The following is a 22,676-nucleotide window of genomic DNA, read 5'->3' on the forward strand; positions in this document are numbered from 1 at the left end:
TTTGTGCAGTTTTCATATCTTTCCTATAGTTAGATGATTAATGTTAGAAAGAGTGCAGAGAAGATTTACTAGGATGTTGCCCAGGAATGGAGTTACAGGGAAAGGACAAACAGTTTATGACTTTCTCCCCTGGAGTGTAGAAGAATGAGGGGAGATTTGATGGAGGTATTTAAAATTATGAGGGGGATAGACAGAGTAAATGTAGATAGGCTTTTTTCACTGAGGGTAGGCAAGATACAAACCAGAGGACATAGGTTAAGAGTGAAAGGGGAAAAGTTTGAGGAACACGAGAGGGAACAACTTTACACAGAGTGGTGGGAGAGTGGAACAAGCTGCCAGCTGAAGTGGTGAATGAGGGCATGTGGGTGAGGTATGGAGGGCTATGAACTGGGTGCAGGTCAATGGAACTAGGGAAAAAAGGTTCAGCACAGACTAGAAGGGACGAAGGGGCCTATTTCTGTGACGTATTGTTCTATGGTGATGGAACACTAAGGTGGGCTGTTTCCAACTTCAAAAACACCAATGTTAAACAGGTGGATTAACAAAGCAAATTAAGCAGGAGCCAAATATTTCCTTAACACGTCATTCAAATGCCTAGGGTTACATTAAATACAATTCATCAATAATGTCTGACAAGAGACCAAAAGAAGCATGTTTTCATTAAATTGAATTCAAAATTTAAAATCCAGCAGGTGGCACTGTTATCAAAAATGGCAACAAACATAATAGATGGATTCAAACCCAAGGACATTTTGGCTGGGTGTGGGGCAGGGAGAGGATAAATGAAAGCAAACCCAATTGCTTTGACAAAAGGCTTTTGACCAGAAAAATTGGTTCTGTTTATTTCTCTCCACTAAATGAAGGTACGGGGCAGGAAATAGGAAACCAGTGTAAATAATGAACATCATAGAAAACATCAAGGATTCTGAAATACAGAATAATTTTGACAAAGTACAAAGGGTTGGAGAACGAGAAATAATAGCAGGACCATGGATTTTAATCTTTGCAGATAAAAGCTGAGTTCAGAGTGGTGAAGAAGAGACAAATAATAATTTAGCACGGGCTTGGGAATTGGATGACAGACTGGTTAAAAAAAGGGGGAAAGCTGATATACTGCACCATATAACCATATAACCATTTACGGCGCAGAAACAGGCCATGTCGGCCTTTCGAGTCCGTACCGGTTGACCATGTAGAATGTAAAAAAGAACCTACTTCCTTATGAAACCTAAAACACCAGAACAGGAAAGAAAGTTTTTGTAGACAAGACCTAATTAAGATTAGAAGATCTAAGATGGATTTATCATGTGCAAGTACATGAAATGTATTAGCAAGGTTGATGTGCTCCAGGTGCGTATCTTCTTTCTTTGGCTTGGCTTCGCGGACGAAGATTTATGGAGGGGGTAAAAAGTCCACGTCAGCTGCAGGCTCGTTTGTGGCTGACAAGTCCGATGCGGGACAGGCAGACACGATTGCAGCGGTTGCAGGGGAAAATTGGTTGGTTGGGGTTGGGTGTTGGGTTTTTCCTCCTTTGCCTTTTGTCAGTGAGGTGGGCTCTGCGGTCTTCTTCAAAGGAGGTTGCTGCCCGCCAAACTGTGAGGCGCCAAGATGCACGGTTTGAGGCGTTATCAGCCCACTGGCGGTGGTCAATGTGGCAGGCACCAAGAGATTTCTTTAGGCAGTCCTTGTACCTTTTCTTTGGTGCACCTCTGTCACGGTGGCCAGTGGAGAGCTCGCCATATAACACGATCTTGGGAAGGCGATGGTCCTCCATTCTGGAGACGTGACCCATCCAGCGCAGCTGGATCTTCAGCAGCGTGGACTCGATGCTGTCGACCTCTGCCATCTCGAGTACTTCGACGTTAGGGATGTAAGCGCTCCAATGGATGTTGAGGATGGAGCGGAGACAACGCTGGTGGAAGCGTTCTAGGAGCCGTAGGTGGTGCCGGTAGAGGACCCATGATTCGGAGCCGAACAGGAGTGTGGGTATGACAACGGCTCTGTATACGCTTATCTTTGTGAGGTTTTTCAGTTGGTTGTTTTTCCAGACTCTTTTGTGTAGTCTTCCAAAGGCGCTATTTGCCTTGGCGAGTCTGTTGTCTATCTCATTGTCGATCCTTGCATCTGATGAAATGGTGCAGCCGAGATAGGTAAACTGGTTGACCGTTTTGAGTTTTGTGTGCCCGATGGAGATGTGGGGGGGCTGGTAATCATGGTGGGGAGCTGGCTGATGGAGGACCTCAGTTTTCTTCAGGCTGACTTCCAGGCCAAACATTTTGGCAGTTTCCGCAAAGCAGGACGTCAAGCGCTGAAGAGCTGGCTCTGAATGGGCAACTAAAGCGGCATCGTCTGCAAAGAGTAGTTCACGGACAAGTTTCTCTTGTGTCTTGGTGTGAGCTTGCAGGCGCCTCAGATTGAAGAGACTGCCATCCGTGCGGTATAATTAGCAGGAATATATCATCAAGGCAATAAGGGAACCGAAACCACAGAAATAGGCTCCAGATAGTTCTGGTTAAAAGATGTTCAGCAAAGGAGGGAAGGAAAGAGAGGGGAGGGAGCAAAGGCATTGATTAAAGAGATTAAGCTTACTAGAGAGAGGATATCCTGGAATGATGAAGAGTAAAAGCTATCCAATTACCATACACCTTTGTGTAATAGTCAAATTTTGTGGACCAATTTTAGGGTAAAATTTAGAGGGTCCACTATTACACGCATACTACTTTTGACCACAGTAAGTACCTGCCTCGTCAGAAGATCCATAGGGTAGGTGGGCACACTTGAGGCTTTGGAAGTTCTGATTGGTGGGCGGTCGGAGCTAAAATTTGGAGGGGGGAGGGGGAGAAAGTAGACTTCTATGCACAATAAGTGGAAAATACCAGATTTATGGGCCAAAATTAAGGGAGTTGACTTTTACATGTATATGACTATTGCACGCCTATATACGGTAGCATTAAGGAACAAAAGAAGTGCTATTATACACTGGGACTATGCTATAGTCTTTATGATATCTACAATACATAAAGGATGTTGAGGACCAATTTGCAGGGACACTGTAGCAACGTGGAAATATCATTGAGCTTGCCCCACCATGACATGATTTTGGTTGATCTGATTATAATCTTACTTCTGAATCTCAGTCTGCCCTTGGTAACCATTGTTCATCAATAAAAAAATTCAAAGATTCTGCTCCTACTAACCTTTAAATTAAAAAAATTAAACCCTCTCAGTGACCCTTATATTTGCATAGTTGCCCCCAATTCTACAGAACTGTCAAGGCATCTTCGACCTGAGAAATCATGTTTGTATCTCTTTCAATGGATGCTGACTGACCTGCTAATTTAACCAATTTCCGGTTTTGTTTCATTTTTTTCAGATCTGCAGTTTTATTTCTTATTTTAAAATGGCTGCTATTAAGATCCCTCAGAATCTGGGGAACATTTGAGAAATGATGACCATAAAATAACCTTTACCTATATTACTGGAAGCTTTATTAAAGCTATCAAGAAGATCACAGGCACTCCAAAGTATCAATTGGAGAAGGGGCTAATTTCAATAGGACAAGAACAGATCTGGCCACAGTAGTCTGGAATAAAAGTTTGGTGGGCAAAACTGGGGGCACCTCTGTTAGTCTTGGGAAATGGGTAGGTGAAATTTCAGATAGATGAGAGATTAAAAACAGAATAGAAAAAGAAAGCAAATGTAACTTTGGCTCTAAATTTATCAATTGGATCAAATTGTTATATTTATCTCCTGTGGCTTCAATATTTACTAACTCTTTAAAATCCAAACCTTTTAATCTTTACCGTGAGACTAGGTAAAGCTGTCTTTTATTATTTAATTTGGTCTTTATGCAAACTAGTTACATCTTTGGAATTTTAAGAGGAAGTGTTCACAGGGTTTCTTTCTATGAAGATGTTCTTTTGTTGTATATTTCAGACCCTGATAATTCGATCCCATTAGTCTGTCACTGCCTCACCAATTTGGTCAATTTTCAGGGTATAAACTAAATCTTCAGAAAAGTGAGCTGTTTGTATTGAAATCTTCTGGTTCCCTAGACACTGTTTTTCCTTTTAAAATAGCTAAAAATCAATTTAATTATTTAGGTGTCACTATTACTATAAATTACAATAATTTGTTTAAAGAGAATTTTCTTACTTTCTTTAATTATGTTAAGAAATCTTTAGCAGAATGTTCTCCTCTTTCAATGTCCTTAATTGGATGAATTAATGGTGTCAAGATGAACATTTTACCCAAGTTTTTATACATCTTCCAAGCTGTTCCTGTTTTTGTTCCTAGAACTTTTTTGACTCAATTATTTCTTCATATGTCCTCGTCTTAGTAAAGTTTTTATCAAAAATAAAGGTGGTTTGGCACTACCTAATTTTAGATTTTACTCTTGGGCAGCTAACATTTTTTGGATTCATTATATGGACAGAAGGGACACTTCAAATTGGATTAATTCAGAAATTAATTCTACAAAAAATATTTTATGTTAATACTTAGTGCATCATTAACTTTTTCAGCTTCTAAGTAAACCGATAATTTTGTTGTTAAACATACTTTGAGAATCTAGTTTCAATTCAGAAAATCTTTTGGACATTATAGATTTTTTTTACTTGCTAGCCCTATATAATTTAATTATTTTTCTCACCTTCTGTGCAAGACTCAGTTTTCAATAAATGGTTTAAAGTTGGGTATCCAGTCCTTTCAAGATTAATTTATTGATAATAATTTTACTTTATTTGAACAACTATCTTCTAAATTCCAGTTACCCAAACATTACTTCTTTAGATACCTACAAATTAGGAGTTTTTTTATTGTTGAGACTTCCCCAGGACATTTATATAAATACTATAGGGATGATTTATAAATTTAAACTGAATCAAAAAAAAGGTGATATCAGCTATATATGATTTATTGTTAAAGTCTAGGGATAATTCCCTCGACAAGATTAAAAAGTTGAGGGAGCAAGATCTTCAGCTTTCATTTTCGGCTAATACATGGGATTCTACTTTAAAATTAGTAAATTCTTCTTTATGTGCCTTTCATTCACTTTTACAATTTAAGATAGTACATCAAAGCTACTTTTCTAAAGTTCAATTGGCTAAATTTTACTCCAACATTTCTTGGCAGTGTGACAGGTGCAGGTCTGAAGAGGCTACGCCACTACATATGTTCTGGCCTTGTACGTCTCTTGCCCTTTAGAAGGGAAGATATTTTTCATATTTTATCTTTAGTCCTTAATGTAAATTTGAGACAAAATCCCTTAAATCCCCTATTTGGATTAACTAAAATAAATGACTTGAATTTAAGTTTCTCAATCCCATGTAATCTCCTTTGCTTCCCTTATTGCTAGACATTCAATACTGATGAAATGGAAAGATGTTGCCTCTCCTACTCGTACTCAATGGCTATCCGATATGATGTCATATTTAACTTTGATTTAAAAAAAATCAGATGCTCTACCAATGTAACGGGTTTGAATTTTTTAAATTTATAGGGCCTTTTCATTAATTATTTTCATAATTTATAAGATTGCCCTGATATTGTTTTGTGATTTTAATCTTCTCTAAATGGTAGTAAATTATATGCAACTACAAACAACTTCGGAAGAGAAGGGGGTAGATTTTGTAGAATAGCAATATCTTTTTTTTTTTAACTTTTTTAATTAGACATTTTATATTTGCTTAAGTGCATAATATACTTTATTGTCTTTCTTCCAGTCTGTTTGTTGAAGTACTTTGTTTATATATAGTTTTTCTCTACATATGATTACACCTATATATTCTTTTTTTACATGCTTACTTTGTTTAATGGCTTTTACTTAATAAAAATATTGAAAGAGAAAAAGAAAGCATGTGATAGGAGCTAACTGCTAACACAAAAGAGAACCAAGATTGCCATCGAAATTAAATTCAATGGTGGAGCTTAAAAGGAAATAAGAAAGCCAAAGGGAGCATATGAGAGAGAGTATCAGCCGACAAAATATTTTGGTAGTAGACTAACAAGTGTATAATTTTTAAAAAAAGATGAAGCCCATTCAAGACTAAAAGCAAAATTTTCTCATGGAACCAGAGATCATAGCTGCAAAACTAAATTGGCTACTTTATATTGGTCTTCAGCCAGGTTGGTGATTGTACGGAAAAATGTAATTGGGATTTTGAGTGGGCTTACTAATGAAGAGGAAGTGGTAGAAAGGCTAACTGCTCATGGAGTAGAAAAATCACCTGTTCCAGATAGGCTGCTCATGGAGTTAAGAAAGGAAGCAGTAGAGGCCCTAGCACCAAAGATCTAAAGATTGAGGGATGGTGTGCAAATTGTAAATGTTAGAACCTTATTCAAAAAAAAAAATGAAGGTACAAACCTAGTAAGGGCAAGCATGTCAGTCTGTGGTTGAACAGTTCCAGAAACAATAAATCAGGGTCCATGAGTAATTTGGAATTGATTTGAGAAAAACAGCATCAATGTTAAAGGCAAAATATATCTAATTTGATCATTTCTGATGAACAGCAAAGGTTGATGAAGGAAATCCTGTTGATGTTATGTCATGCATTTTTATCCTAAAAGCACTCTGTACAAAAGTTTCAAAGAGACATGATCATTTGTTGTAATCACCACTGTTAAGAAATGCCCATATATGCTATTATATCTGGTAATGAAATTTCAAGTGTAAGCAATTGAAATTTTTTTTTTTTTTTTTTAAACTTTAACAAATGTATTTACTCTTCATTTAAAACTTACTTTAATCAGACTTGAAAGGTCTTCATCTTTGTGCTTCTGCAACTAGAAAAGGAGGGAAAAATATAAAATAAATAGTGTCCCAAAACACTCTGCAAAAGGCTCATGAAAGACCTTGTTCTAATCAGATAACAAAAAATCTACTGCTTTAAATGGGTTGGAAGAATCCAAAATATTTTGAAGGTACAAGATGATCGTAACTTAAAAAGGGAAGAATCATCCAATACTTAAACATCATAAATAGAGCAGCATACCCTTTTCTTGAAGTATGTGCGCCATTTGTGATACTCTCTTATAACAATCTCAATTCTCCTTTTCCAGAATTTTCCTTCCGTTGCTGCCTAAGAAAGGAATTCATTTGAAGTTACATAATCCTATACAGCACTCAGTATCATGTAATCAAAATAAACGTGATAGTACTAAAATTACTACAAAAATAAATATCCAGCCACTTACTTCAAGTCTTCGAGGTTCATCAAATTCAATAGTGCCGTCTAACGGAGTAACGAAATGACAAACTGGATTGTCTCGCTTTTCTACATCTAAGAAAATATAGTTACATAAGCAAACAGTGTGTTTTACAACCTTGACAGTACACAAAATAAGGCATTCTCACATTCACCACAATCAATTAAGAGAGAAAAAGTGACCAGTGTGCTCTTTAACACTACAGTAATAACCTTTCATAGAAGTGAGCATGTGTGAAAAACAGCACAAGGCTCAGTGTCTTGGCCAGAGAAGTGAAATAGCTACTTACATTGTCAAAGCACCATTAAATATTAGTGCACCTGGTGTCAAGAAATGAATGTTTTCAATAGTTAACCATACATATGGATAAAACGAAACTGCCTAGATCATATTCGTCAAAAATCACAAACGGCAATGACGAAGAATACAGGAGGAAGATAGATCAGCTCGTTGAGTGGTGTCACACCAACAAACCTTGTACTCAACTTCAGCAAAACCAAGAAGATGATTGTGGACTTTAGGAGGAAATCAGGAGAATATGATCCAGTCCCCATCAAGGGCTCAGTAGTAGAGAAGGTCAAGTACTTCTAATTCCTGGGTGTGAACATCTCAGATGATCTGTCCTGGAGCCTCCATGTTGATGCAAACACAAAGAAGGCTCACCAGCGTCTATACTTTGAGGTGTTTGAGGAGATTTGGTACGTCACCAAAGACTCTTGAAAACTTTCTCAGCTGTACAGTGGAGAGCATTCTGGTTGGTTGCATCACTGTCTGGTATAGAGGTGCCAACGCTCAGGACGATAAAATCCTCCAAAGGGTTGTTAACTTAGTCTGTGACATCACAGCACCAGACTTCACTCCGTCAAGGACATTTACAAGAGGTGTCTTAAGAAAGCAGCCTCTATCCTCAAGGACCCCAACCACCCAGGCCATGCACTCTTCACTCCGCTATCATCGGAAAAAAGGTTCAGGAGGCTAAGGACGAGCACTCAACAGAACAAGGACTGCTTCTTTCTTCCCTGCTGCCATCAGATTCCTGAGTGATCAATAAACCAAAGACACTGGCTTACTTTGACTTTTCGTGCACTATTTTCTACTTATTTATGCAAGATGGTTACTATTCATGTTTGCTCTGTGATGCAGCCGCAAAACAATGAATTTCATGACTTGTTCATGACAAATAAATTCTGATATTAGGAATAAGAGGCTTCAGGAGGTTATACTGCTTGCAACCTGTATAAAACTTCATTCAAAGTCAAGCAAATGTAGGTGTTGGTGGTGCACAATTGCTCAGCAAAAGGTAATGTAAGGTTCTCCTTCTGTTCGATAGCCTACAGGTCACCCTTGGGCAAGGAGTAGTACCCGTTTAGTCTTCCAATCAGTCACACAAATCCATGGATTGCAGAAGGTGGATGGTTTTATTTTTACAGGAATATTCTATAAATTGGAATTTATGGCTGTAAAACTAAAATGCTGGGCAGATGAGTCTGCTGATCAATGGCCAGGGTTATCCGTTCAGTATGGACACTGCAACTGAAGAAAGCAACAGGAAACCACTTCAGTTTTTTTCCCCCCCATGTATAATCATGGCCTCAACATCGACTACGGTCTCAGCTCAATGGTGGAGCCTTCACTATAGAAGAGCAGGGGAGGCATTGACTACAATTCTGAGGGTCGGAGATCATGACGGATGGAGAGACTTGATTGACAAGGCAGCTGAATGAATGACCATCTATTGTATCCCTGCCTGCAAGGTTCCAAATATTCCAATTTTTGAACAATATTATTGGTAATAGCTAATATTTTTAACAGAAGAATATTTAATAATAGTATAAAATATTTGGGGATAAAGGTAGATAGTAACTTATAGAATTTAAATAAGTTGAACTACCTTCCCTTACTCTCCCAATAACTCTTCTTGGCAGGGTTAATTGTATAAAAATGAATGTGTTGCAGAGCCCAATATCTCTTCCATACATTACTGATTCTATTACCTCAGAAGTTTTTTCAAGATTTAAACAAAAGCATCAGGAAATTCCTCTGGAAGGATAAGCCAGCCAGAGTCTCCATTGATAAATTATCATGGAATTTTGAGAGAGGAGGTTTGAAGCTCCAAGAAGTTTGTCACCTCCTTCTTTGGCAGAGGAGAGGAGCCTTCTTGGGCAAAAATAGAGCTGCATAGGCAGAAGATTTTGTATATAAATGGAATTAAAAATTAATTTTGGTTGTAAAAGAAGCCCCCTTATTAAAACATGTAATTAATGTTTGGAATACATGTATTTATCAAATCGGGACTAAAGTGGACCTTTCTCCTAAAACGCCATTAATATACCTCAAAATAGATTTATTCTTTTAAGAATGAACAATAAGATCCTGGACACCAGGATCAGGTGTATCAGGGGCAATTAATGTCATTTGATCAATTACAAACAAAATATGGTGTAACTAATAATACTACCATCTTCTGCTATTTTCAATTAAAATTTTATTTAAGGGACAAATTGGGCCCAATGATGACCTCACCACAGTGTAGTGGTGTAGAGATTCTGGTTCAAAAAGGGACTACAAAGAATTTTTATTCCAAAAGCATATTTCCTACTTCAAATGGGTATTCCGAAACACGGGTTACATAAATCTAGACAAAGATGGAAGACAGATTTGGGTATACTGATTGAAAAAGCTGGTCCAACTTATGTCAGGACAGCATGACCAATACTATTAGCGCAAGGTATAGATAGGCGCAATACAATTTTCTGTACCAACTATATTTATGTCACAAAAATTACACAAATTAAAATCAGAAATATCAATGTTCTAGATGTGGCGAAGAAACAGGATCATGTTCCAAGGTGAGGCCTTTCTGAGAAGATTTGGAAAATCTTTTAGAACAAATCACTAAGATTCAATTTATACAGATACCAGAATTATTTATATTAGGAAATATAGCAGATGCAAAACCTAAAATGAGGCTCTCCAAACACCAATTAGAATTTGTAAAGATCGCAATGGCGGTGGCCGGAAAGTATATAGGAGTTACCTAGAAATCTGATTCCCATCTAGATATGACTAGTTGGAAATACTTAATAACTATCAACTTGTTTGGTAATGAAGATTATTTTAACCTCCAGTTCCCAGCCACAATCTGAAGTAGTAGAAGACCTGACTTAAAAAGTGAAATGGAATGCCTTGAGTTTCACGTCAAGTGAGGAAATAAACTTGCATATTAATCACAGTGTCATTCATCAAAACAATTTTTTCTGTCAAATAAAAAAGAGATCAAAGACGTCTTACTTACATTGCATATACCAAGCCCGCCAGATGGCATTGTTCAATCGAATCTTATCTCTCCATAAAAGTTTCAATCCTTTAAAATTTTTCCATTTAGGAGAAACCAATTTTCCACTAAAAATAAACGTACTGAGTATCAATATATTGGTTCCATGTATAAAATAGTTCAAAAGATTAATGATCTAGGAAATGCATCACGTACAATAAATCTTCTGCACAACTAGCCATCAACAGAAGTAGCTCAACAGATGTAATAATTTAGAAAATTTATATTCTTAGCATCAAAATTGAAAAAACTATTAAAGAATAAGATACCAGACCAAGCAAAGATTGTAAATAGGCAAGGGGGAAAGAGTCTGGTTGATTTTGAAGGGAGCGCAAGATGGAAGGCAATGTTCACTCTTTAATTCTGGCCAAAATACAACAAAGAATCAAGATTAAACTTTGTGTCACAAGATTTTGTCCTTAATTTCGGGAAGCACATATAGCACAGTGGTGGGTGCTGTGACTTTGAATGAGCCACAAGGAGACCAGATATGGATGCAAGGTTCAAGCATTCTTAAAATCCTGGAAGAAATTCCCAGAGTTCAAAGTAAGTGAGTTTTATACATTTTAACCACAAAAAAGTGATCAAGTGAAGTTTCAATTATTACACTTACATGGTTCATTTCAGTAATTTTGGGTGTACACAGGTGGTTCAAGAATCATACATTCACAATGGGAGAACACCTCAATTGAAAAGATCACCCCCAAATATCCAAACATCCAAATTCAGTCGTACAATTTTCTTTTATGACTAAAGATCAAGTTTCTAGATCAACCATTTTCAACTTTTTTTTAAGCTATGCCCCCTTCTCCCCAAGACTCTGCTCAAAGGCCCCCTTCCCTGTGAAGGAGTCACATTTTGTTGATTTCTTCCGAACTTTTCTCCTACCGTGTACTTCTCTCCTACCAACTACATAAAACACACAAAATATTTTATGATTTCAGTCTGTACCCCCTACCCCTACCCCATTAAATATATTGTGGCCCCCGGGGTGGGGGGGGGGGGGAAGAGAAGGAAACATACATCCCTATGGAGAATGGCTGCTCTAGATACACAAACATCCCAAATATTGATGGAAAGAACCAAAATATATCCATGAACATGTGTTAGGTAGCAAGATAGCCTTCTTTGATCTTAAAGATGTTATGTGCCTAGATTTATGTAGACCAATTAACAAAGTTCTATGGTTGTTATATTTAGTTGATATATATGAGAATATCTCATGGTTCTATCAATTTTCTAAGCACATCTTTTAAGTGACTCCTTTCACAAGCATGTTTATTCATGCAGTTTCCCAAATAATTTCAAAACAGATTACTGGTTGCAGTTACATTTAAAGGTAAAGGTTTCATTATTGTCACATAATACTTCATTTAGAATGTAATATACATGAAATTCTTTAACTTTGTCTAAAGTAAGGAACAGAGTCGCCAACTTGTCCAGCACCCCTCACAGAAATGAGGCCCCAGCAAGGAACAAACTCGCGATCCCTGGTTTACAAGCCACAGTTTAAAGACTAGTTCAGATTGACATTACTTCCTGCTATCACCATAACTCCCGAGTGAAGTTGTAGAATTGGAATTTTCAAATGAATACACATTTTGAGCAATGTTTGCATTTCCCCCGCGATTTCTTCCCCCCTATTGAAGTCATCACTCATTTTTCCAACTGTTGCCCAGCACAAAATAAATTTAGATAAAGAAAATCTGCAATTTGATTTGAACTACCCTCTATTTTGCATTTTAAGTGAAACCAACCCAAGGAGTCCGCAAATCTGCTCTAATTTAGGGTAGTAGGATTTAAAGAATTGCTTGAATGTCCAGGTAACTTCACCTAGTTGCTGCTTCATTGGAAAACTATTTCAATACTTAAAGCTCTCAGCAGTTGGCCTGCTGTGTGCATCCCTTTGCATGCATTGTTCTGAAGGTAATTTTATATTCAAGGAGTACTGTATATCAATCATAATTGGACAATATTGACAGCACTGTAATACACGGCAATTCCCTGCCAATTTTCATGGATTTTGTGATTTGTTCATTTTCATCCAATCAATTACGATGAAGAAGAATTCATACTGAATAAAAAATATCCTGAAAGATATTCATCATAGAAAATCAGGTCTGTCACAGGAAAGTTCAGCATAATCTGACACAGGGCAAATCTGCAGATCCTAATGGTACGCTTTACAAAAGACATGGCTGCACTACACAGTGATAAGACATCAATGACAACTTGATTTGGGGTCTTCGTCCTCACAAACTCTCCTCGTTGCTGGCAACTCAAGCTTCAACCTTCATTTTGTTTTCCCCATCAACTATCAATCTCATGAACCTCCTCATTTTATCATCACTACTTCAGGACCAGTCAAACAAAAATCAATCTGCATGATTAAAATGTTACTTTTTTTTGCACGAACTGCAACTCTGAATGCTTAACCATCCATTTGCATCATGGTAATTTAATTAATATTATTGTGGTTAGCGTATCTTCTGTGTGGCTGCAAAAAATAAGAATTTTGGTGCATCTTTACTTGTAAATACAACAATACACTCATTTACTACATCATGATTACGTGATCACACTTAATTCAGTCAGAAATGGGATTTTAAGGAATTAGCACAGAATTTAGTGAAGGAAGCCGTGAATTAGGTATCGTTAAATCAGATAAGGATGAGAAACAGAAAGGATTGTGACTGCTGCAGTTCTTTGTGGTTCTATAGGAACTGCTGCTCTTAATACTATTTGCAGGTCAACATTTGACAGAATGTTATAATCTGCTAATGACACCAATTGATCAGGCAATTAATAAAAGATGAATGAACATTCAGAGTGATTAAAATCATTTAAGCAGTTGGACTCAAACTCACAATCTATGGCTCAGATGAGCATGCTTACCAACTGCATCACTGCTGGCACAGTAATAGAGGGGCATTTTTTTAATGCATCAAACGGAACTGTATTCACTTCAAAATACATTGCTTCTAAACTAATGTGCAATAATGGAGTGAAAAAAGTGAGGATGACGCCAGTTACTTTAAAAGTTTTAAGAACCACCAAGGCTGCCACAAAAGTATTAAAATTGGTTAAAAAATGGTCATTCTATTTCTATTATTTTATTATAGTTGAAATATATTACAGTACCTAGAATGTGCAATAATAACAAACCATTCAATCCAATTTATGCTCCAATAAGTGTCTTCTCTCATTTTATGGCCTTTCTTCTTCTTCTTCCCCTTCCTTCCTCATTTATGTTCCTTTTTACACACATCCCCACCTACCCCCTAATCTTTCTCATCCTCCTTCCCCCTTCTAGTTCCATCCTTATTTCAACTCCGTCCCTCTCTTCCCCCCCACCCCTCCACTCCTTGCTTCAGTTCCATACGGTCCAAGTTGTCTTTCACCTCTACCCTAATAGCTTCCATTATATCACCTTTGTTAGCTTATCAGATTCCATCACTGGTAAATTTTGTCTCCATTTTTCATAAGATCATAAAACATAAAAGAAATGGGCTATTCAGCCCATCGAGTCTGCTCCACTAATCAATCATGAACTGACCCATTTTCCAACTCAGCCCCTCTGCCCAGCCTTCTCCCCATAATCTTTGATGCTCTGTCTATACAAGAACCTACCAATCTCTGCCTTAAATACACCTAATGACCTAGCAACAAATTCCACAGATTTACCATCCTCTGGCTGAAGAAATTCCTACGCATCTCGGTTCTAAGCAGGCCCTTCAATCTTGAAGTTGTGCCCTCTTGTCCTAGAGTTATAGAGGGTACTGTATTCAAAGAAACTTTTTGTATCTTCTCAACCCCCTCCAGCCATCTCCAACTTCACCCCGTATGGCTCATCTTCCTCCATCTGACTCCTTTTTTTCCTCTTGCTTCTCTCTCTCTCTCTCTCTCTCTCTGGCTAGTTTGTCACCCTCCAAATATGTCTGTCATCCTTCACCCCTCCCCAGTTCATCAATTCTCCACTAGTCCCTGTCCACCATGTCCTCATTATACTGGCCATCTCCCCTCTCCATTCGTCTTGATAAAGGGTTTTAACCAGAAATATTGACCATTCTACTGATGTAGCTCAACCCATTGAGTTCCTCCCAAGATTATTTTTTGCTGCAGATTCCAGCATCTTCAGTCTCTTATGTGTTTCAAGACAAATTAGGGTGTAGTACCTTGAGACAAATCAACTAGAACTCTGAAATTAACCTAATCTACTTTATGGTTATGAAAATTCTTAAATATTTACAGACCTGCATGCCAAAGACATGCATGTTAGACTGCTGTTCATAGACAGTAGCTCCACCTTCAATACCACACTATCTTGTAAACTCATTCACAAACTTCAGGATCTCAGCCTCAGAGCCCCCTCTAAAATTGGCTAACAGAGCGCATTCAGTGAAGATGGGTAACAAAGTCTCCTCCACAATCACACTCAGTTCCCTACTCCACTCTCTTTACCTCCACAACAGTACAGCTAAATACCATTCCAATTCCATCTTCAAATCTCTGTATCAGTATCAAAAAACAATTAATACAAGAAAAATGATTAAAATTCTAGTAACAAGATATCTTCCCTCTCAATGTCAATAAGACAAATGAGAAGTGGCAGAGTCCATACCCATGCTCTCATCAATTGCTTCAAGTACTTAAGACTAAGCATCTCCAATGACCTGACCTGGGACAATCGAGAAAAGTGTACCAATGCCTCTTCTTTATTGGAAGAGGAAAGAAGTTCGTCAGGTTCCCCCCCACCCCCAGGGCCCTCAACCAACTCTGCAAAAATGAGGATTTTGGAGAATCTGATTTTGGATAATCAGAGTTGCACTGTAGTTTCTTCTCTACAGCCATCGTTCCTGTCTGAACTCCACAACAGTGCTCTCACGCTGCCTTTGGTGCCAATTGATATTCCTTTTCATGATAATCCTATACTCTGTACATTGTACTCTATACTCCACTTGTATAATGTTAATCCTATACTCTGTACATTGTACTCTATACTCCACTTGTATAATGTTAGCGATAACCTATTGGTTGGTTCTCAGAGAACCCTTCCCACTGTACTAGGCATTTTGTGGCAAATAAGTTTATAACACCTTCTGTTAGCACATACTAATTATTACTGCTTCCCAAGCTGAGTTTACGTACAAATATCAATGCTCAATTGAATACTGCAGACAATTAGCACAAAGTCAGTAATATTTCTGTAGACTGAAGTGACAGATGCCCGACCTGCTCTATTCATCATTGCTTGAGGCCTAATGAGAAAATTAGCAGTCCTGTGGAAGTTGATGGACTGGGTCTTTGCTATGCAAAGGCCACAAATCTAGTGAAATCATATATTATGTTCAAGACAGCACAAGTTAGCTGTTGGATCGGAATGCGGACTTGAGTAAAGCTTTAAAAAAAAAACTAAGTGCAATAATTAAATCCCATAGAAACATGGGCTGCTGTCAGTTTCACTGCAACTAATCAGGTCCAAAGAAAAATGGATCACAGAATTCACATCTCATAAATTGGAGGAACAATACCTCGTCTTCTGAGTGGGCACCATCCAACTGGAAGGCATTAATGCCCAACTTCTCTGGCTTTCAATAAACTCTCCCCCACCTTTCCCCGTTGCCTTTACCTAAGATAATAAATTCTTACTTCATCCCGTACCATATCTAATTAACACCTTTTCTTGGTCTGGATTCTTCCCCCATTGTTTCAATTCTGAGACATCCTGCTCTGGCTTATTCCTCGAGGAAGGGCTCAGGCCCAAAATGTCTCTATTTATAGATGCTGCAAGACCAGCTGAGTTCCTTCAGCATTTCAGTATGTTTTTACTACAATCACACCATCTACAGACTTTCATGTTTCACTCAAGTACTGACCTACCTTCAATGTCCAGATCCCTGGAATGATACTTGAACCTTGAATCTTTTGGATTCAAAAGGAATCACACACAAAGTTGAAACAAAAGAGGTCTTTAAAAGAGGGACTGTGGTGGCGAGTGTATGTGTTCCTTTGAAGCAGTCGGCTACAGGACAAAATTAAAAACTCATCTCTTAACACAGTTATCTACTCTATAATTTGAAGATTGTAGTTGGTTTGGACTTCCCCTGTGAAATGTTGCAAATGACCAAATGATATGAGGACAATATGTTACTGGCCTTAGGAGCAATAATAAAATAGCCACACAGGAAGATTTGTAGTTAGAAATAAGGTAAACTCCAATAAAGACATTCACCAAATACGGTAGCTTTTCATATTGTGTCATCGCAATGCCTTTGTAGGCAGAAAATACCAGTCAACTTTTACAATTTCCCCTTCCCTTCCCCCACATACACAGTGCATGTAAAAATATTAAATATTGTTGTGAAATAAGCTAGGCTGAATGCAATGACATATATTCAACCCAAGTTTCAGAATACTGTAGCTGTTTTTAAAAATCACAATTATTGGTCCATATATTTTATGAAGTATGATTAAACTGGATCAAAGAAAACCAAACAATAGTTCTATATGTTGTTCAAATAATAAGGACCAACCACAAATTTTATTGAACATTGATATATTCAAATTAAGTTCAGTAGATATCCGGCAAGTTTCAAGTTAATGCAAGTTAACAATTTCCATATCCTCCCACAATGCACATATTGAAAAAGGTTTCATGAAACACTCAGAAGGTGATTTTGACATTTTGTAAATATGTATCAAAATGTACTGCTGGTTCACTGAATTATCAAGGAAACAGTACAGAAATGTTGGGTGAAGAAAAAAAAGGAAAGCATTCCTTTTGAAAGATAAAGCGTAGACCCCAATAAAAATTATTCTTTAAAAAAGTGTTAAACATACCTAGTGTTTTCAATAAATAGTATTTTCAAGAAATAGTTACCCATATTAGGTAGAATAGCTATTTGCAAAATAAAGATTATCAGTATGAATTTCTGGAAAAGCACCAATTATTTATAATGAACCACACTAACACAACATACAATTTTAAGGTAAACATATGCTGCACAATATTCCACAGTAGTTTTCATCTGAACTCAGTTTATTAAATCACATAAACAGAATGCAGTGGTGACAAATAGCTTATGTTTATCGATTGTTTTTAAATGGGGAAAAAATAAAGTTGCTAACCTATATTGGTACAATTGATGAAATTATTATTTTGTGCCTCTATCATGTGATTTGAGTATGTGGGGTATGAAAAAGACATTTCCACGTAACATTTTACACCAACTACCATGATTTTTCTCTTCCTTTGAAGATTTTTATTTATGCTGAGTTAAAGTAAAATGTAAGCAGAACTGTCTCTTTCATACACTACATACTCAAATCACAAGGCTGGGGCATTAAACTGTAATTTCATCAAAGATAGATTGGCAATTTCATCTTTCCAATTTCCAGCCCAAAAACAAAACCCTTTTTAAACATTATAAAATTTCACAAGATTTAGTAAACTATTAGTTCAGATAAATTAACTATTATCTGACTTTCAGCATACAGTATTTAAAAGTAATCCCTGCTACAAAGCATCTATTCTTCTAACATCAGATCTATAATACCCTTCAAAAACAGGACACAAATTATTTCAAATTCAAAATCTTGATAAGGAAATCAAAAGATGGAAGTGAGCAAAGAATTGAGAAAATCAGGGTATATCGAGGATTGTTATGAGCAAGGGGAGCTCATGTCATTCAAACTGCTGAAGAATAAATATGATGTGCCAAATAAAACTTTTTTCTGCCATCTTCAGCTAAGATCTTTCTTAAGGGATAATTTGGGACCATCTATGGCCCCACCCATGTGTAGTGACATGGAGAATCTAATTAGAAAGGGGAATATGTGCAAGTTTACCTCTAGGCCCTTTCAGTTGGCCTGAACACCCCAGTGTAAAGCCCCTTGTGACTAAAGGCATACTCACCTGAATGCGGTAGAAGTGTCTCCAAGGCGCCGACGCCAACCCTCCTCCAGGAGAGATAATCGGCAGAGGGCCACGCTCTGCTGACGCACCTGAATGTGTAGCCAGGGGCAGGCTAACCCAACTCCCCGCTGCCTGAGAGCCCGCCGCCTCACTGGGTAGGGGAGATCGGTGGGGGCTGTTGGGGAAGGGGCGGCTGGTGGGGGACAGTGGGTGCAGGCTGTCACAGTCTAGAATGTCGCTCCTGCACTGGGACCGCTCTCTGCGGCTCAAAACACAGCATAGCAACGGCAATCTTCCCTACCCATAATCCCCCATGCAGCTGGAACTGTTATGGGAAACACAGCAGTTCCACCTGCGTGGGGGATTATGCATAGGGAAGACGGCATTGCTATGCCACATATTTATGACGGGTGTGTGTGTGGCACCAGTCGCCCCACTTCCAGTAGATCAGGAGGTGCTGCAAGGCGCCTCTGGATAGGCCCTTTCAGGTGGACCAGGCAATGCTGCAAGCAGCCTTTTAGGGCTGCCACCTGAAAGGAGAGTCTGCAAGTTAAGATCCGCTCCTGCTGCCACCTTCAAGGCGGAGGGTCCACCTGAAAGGGCCTTCTACAGTGTATCTCCTATTCCAAAGCGAGGGCCTGAAGGTGGGCTTAGACAGGTCGAAGGAAAGGTGGGAGTCAAATTGGGCACAACAATCCATGAGCGATGCTGGTCAGACTTGTGTCTGGACAGTATGACAGCAGTTATTAATGCTAGGTACAGGTTAGTGCAATACAATTTCCTGCATCAACTGTACTTCATACCACAAAAATTACATAAATCTAAATCAGAAATCTCAGAAATGTGCTTTAGGTGTGGGGATTGGAACCTTCATCCATTCAACCTGGCTGTGTCTAAAGGTGGGATCCTTCTGGGAGGACCTGGGGAACATTCTGAAAAAAATTACAAAGGTGGATTTTCCACAAGATCCAGAATTGTACCTTCTGGGAAACGTTATGGATGTGAGTTTTAAACTGTCCAAGTATCAAATTCAATTCATGAGGTCACCTTGTCAGTAGCCAGGAAGTGTATAGCAGAGACGTGGAAGTCTGACTCCCAACTAAATATTACATGATGGAATACGGAAATGCAGCGTTGTATTCTCCTGGAGAAAATTACATACAATTTGAGGAAACCATATGGCACATTTATTAGGATGTGGCAACCCTATCTGCGGCACAATGGTGTGCAGATGTAATTATACGCCTTTTATGGGTGTCTAGGGAGGGGTAGCACCTCTGGTGAAGTTGGGGGGGGGGGGGGAACTGTTGTGTCCTTTTCAAGCAACTCATCCACCTTTGGTCCCCACCTGACACTCAGCTCTCACCTGTGGCTCCAAGTAGCTGTAGCATGCACAGTGGCCACACCCTGGTAAACAATCTAGGCAGATAGGCTAAACCAGGTGAGGGTAGCCGACGGGTCTGCAACCCTCGGTGAAGTAGGGGATCTGTCTATCCCAACGTATGAAGTCTAGCCCTGGTGGATTGAGCGGTCAAGAAGGCAGACCCAACAGGCATTGTGGCACATTAAGAGCATGACAGAACACTTAGACATCCTAGTCATCCAATGCTGCAAGAGAGGTCTCCAGCCCTAACGGATGCCTTTGCCAGTGGATCAAGGTCTCTTCTGCCAAGAGAGTGGAATTGCCCCTGTGAAACGGCTATTCCGCCATCTAACTCAGGCTTCTGTTGTGCGATTCATCTTAGTTAACCCACCTCACCAAGTCCTGCGGCGATGGGGGAGTGGCAGGTGGAGATGATCAATGGCAGACGTACTCACAAACCTGCACGTAGGCAGCCTTTGGACCAGTGATCATTCGTCTCTGTATCCAGGGCAGCAGAGATGTACAGCAGCTTCCTGGGCAACTGGGCAGTCCTTTTTTAGGACAGCACTGCCCACCCTCACATGAGGGGGAGGGTTAGAAAAGGTACCCCAAACATTGCCTGCCCACCACAGCATCTGGCTAGCTAACTGCGGCTCACAGATGATTTCTTTAGCAGTTGACATACAAGAAAAATAAATCAAAGAAATCATTTTTAGAGCCTGGAATGTCCACACCTTGCAGGATAGAGACAAGGTGGCAAGGCCTAAAAGATAAACAGCACTCATAGCTGCCGAACTTCGTCATTATTACATTGAAACTATGTCACAAAGCAGCAGTCATAGTTATTATAAAAACGGACTTCCAGTGCCACCATTGTGCTAGATTTTGCGTTTCAGGCTGAGACTGCATGTCCACAGATGAATTGCACAACAACGTGTCTTCTTCGAACCAAAGGACGACTAATACAAAATTGTGAATACAACAAATGTGCCAGTAGTGGAATGCTGGAGATCAGTGAAGTGGGTTGTGACACAGGTGACGTGCTCTTGTTTTTTGTTTTTTATCCTTTTACTTTAGGTTTGTTTGGATTCTTCTTAAGTTCCCTTAAATGTTTTTGACTTTAACGATATTTTGTTCTTTGCATTTGTTTAATCCAATCCAGACAACATCCTTGTAAATCTCCTCTGCACCATATTCCATAGTTTCCACATCCCTCCTGTAATGAGGCAACCAAAATTGAGCATAATATTCCAAGTGTGGTCTAACAAGAGGTGTAGAGAGCGGAAACATTAATTCACATGGATTTGGAGCCAAGGTTCCTTTGTTCTTTCACACTGTAAAGAATCCTGCCATTATCATGTATTCTGCCTTCGTTTGAGCTTCCAAAATACATCACTTCACACTTATCCAGATTGAATTGCATCTGCCATTCTTTTTCACCTATCTGCATCCTGTCGATATCCTGCTATAACCTACAACAAGCTTCTACACTATCCACAACACCTCCAACCTTCATGTCATCTGCACACTTGCTGACCCAATCCTCAACTACTTCGTCCAGGTTATCTCCATCCTAATTCTACTACCCCGAATACTGAATCCCCTAGTTCTAGTCACCCCCACCAATGGAAACAACTTACTTACCTCTTCTATCTAAACCTTTCATAATTTTATATATTTTAATGTCATATTTTAAAAAATATTTGTGACATTTGGCAAAGCTGGGAGGAGGGATCTCACTCTGCTTAAGGTTAGCCGGGCATTTTCAGCTTTGCTACCACCAGCAGCCCAGTCACTATTCAGAGCCTGGCCACTAATAAGGGCAGCTCCTGCAGCTGGAGAAGTTCTGGGAAATGGGGAATGTAAGAGGCTCCACTTTGGGAAATACTGTTAAGATATCTCAAAAAAAACATTAGAATTGAAAAAAATTGAAGAGAGATATTAAGCAAAAAGATTTTAAAAAGCAGAACTAAGAAAGCATCAAACACAAATGTATAGAAATAAAAATGAATCATAACAGTAGAAACAAATCCTTATTTCACAGCAACTTTAATACTGCAAAATTTCCTAACATATTTCACAAGATTGTCAAATAAAATTCAAGACATGTTAGGAAATCCCAAGTCAGATGATTTAAAAAGTAGTTATTTTTAAAAGGTAGCAAGGTTTGTGGAAGTAAACAAAAAATCTGCAGATGCTGGGGCTCAAAACGTCAACTGCCTTTTACTTTCTATGGATGCTGCATGGCATAATGAGTTTCTCCAACACTTTTGTACACTGCAAGGTGTGTGGAAGGATTTTCAGGACGTTTCACCCGAAGGCATGGCTGCCAAAGATGGAGCAATTAATTTTGAAGATGATTGTTATGTCTAAGACTGCAGCAATAGAAATTTACCATAATAATATTTTATTTATTAATTATTAGTAATATAACATCTTATCTAAATTTAACCCCCAACTATGCACAAATGCGCGCACATGTGAACTTTGGAATAACCTTCCAGAATCGTGCCCAAGCCATTCTTACACATCCAGTTGACACAAAGACTCTTAAATTGATGCTGTTACGAGCCCAGAGGACCCCAAAGCCCAGCAGCAATAGATATTCACCAAGTCAAATGGTTACTTAAAAAGAAGTTGCTTTTAATTATCTTGAAACATGAAAACAGAATCACACTTTAACATCACTATTGACTTAACTAACCCAACTTAACCCTCTTCTAATTCTAAGCACACGTGTATGTAATGTGTGCGCAAGTTCAGAAAAGTTCTTTGGTTCACAGTCCAATCTCACTTCTCATTCCTCCAAGTTCATTGGTTGCAAGCAAATCTTATACTGTGCACAGAATTTAACATTT

At 38.6% G+C, this 22,676-nt stretch overlaps 1 protein-coding gene across 6 annotated transcripts in view; it reads right to left on the bottom strand.

Moving 5' to 3' along the window:
* Window positions 1–22,676, bottom strand: part of mlxip (MLX interacting protein) — a 121,739-nt gene that overhangs the window by 80,782 nt on the left and 18,281 nt on the right. For all 6 annotated transcript variants that reach the window (XM_069933267.1, XM_069933262.1, XM_069933264.1 and 3 more), the window contains exons 2-5: window positions 10,502–10,608; window positions 7,195–7,280; window positions 6,993–7,079; window positions 6,742–6,783 (exon numbers count right to left, since the gene is read on the bottom strand). In XM_069933267.1, the coding sequence (XP_069789368.1) occupies window positions 6,742–6,783; window positions 6,993–7,079; window positions 7,195–7,280; window positions 10,502–10,608 (322 nt within the window). The remainder of the gene's footprint in view (window positions 1–6,741; window positions 6,784–6,992; window positions 7,080–7,194; window positions 7,281–10,501; window positions 10,609–22,676) is intronic.

This window comes from Narcine bancroftii, chromosome 4, assembly GCF_036971445.1.
Source record: "Narcine bancroftii isolate sNarBan1 chromosome 4, sNarBan1.hap1, whole genome shotgun sequence".
NCBI lineage: Eukaryota > Metazoa > Chordata > Chondrichthyes > Torpediniformes > Narcinidae > Narcine > Narcine bancroftii.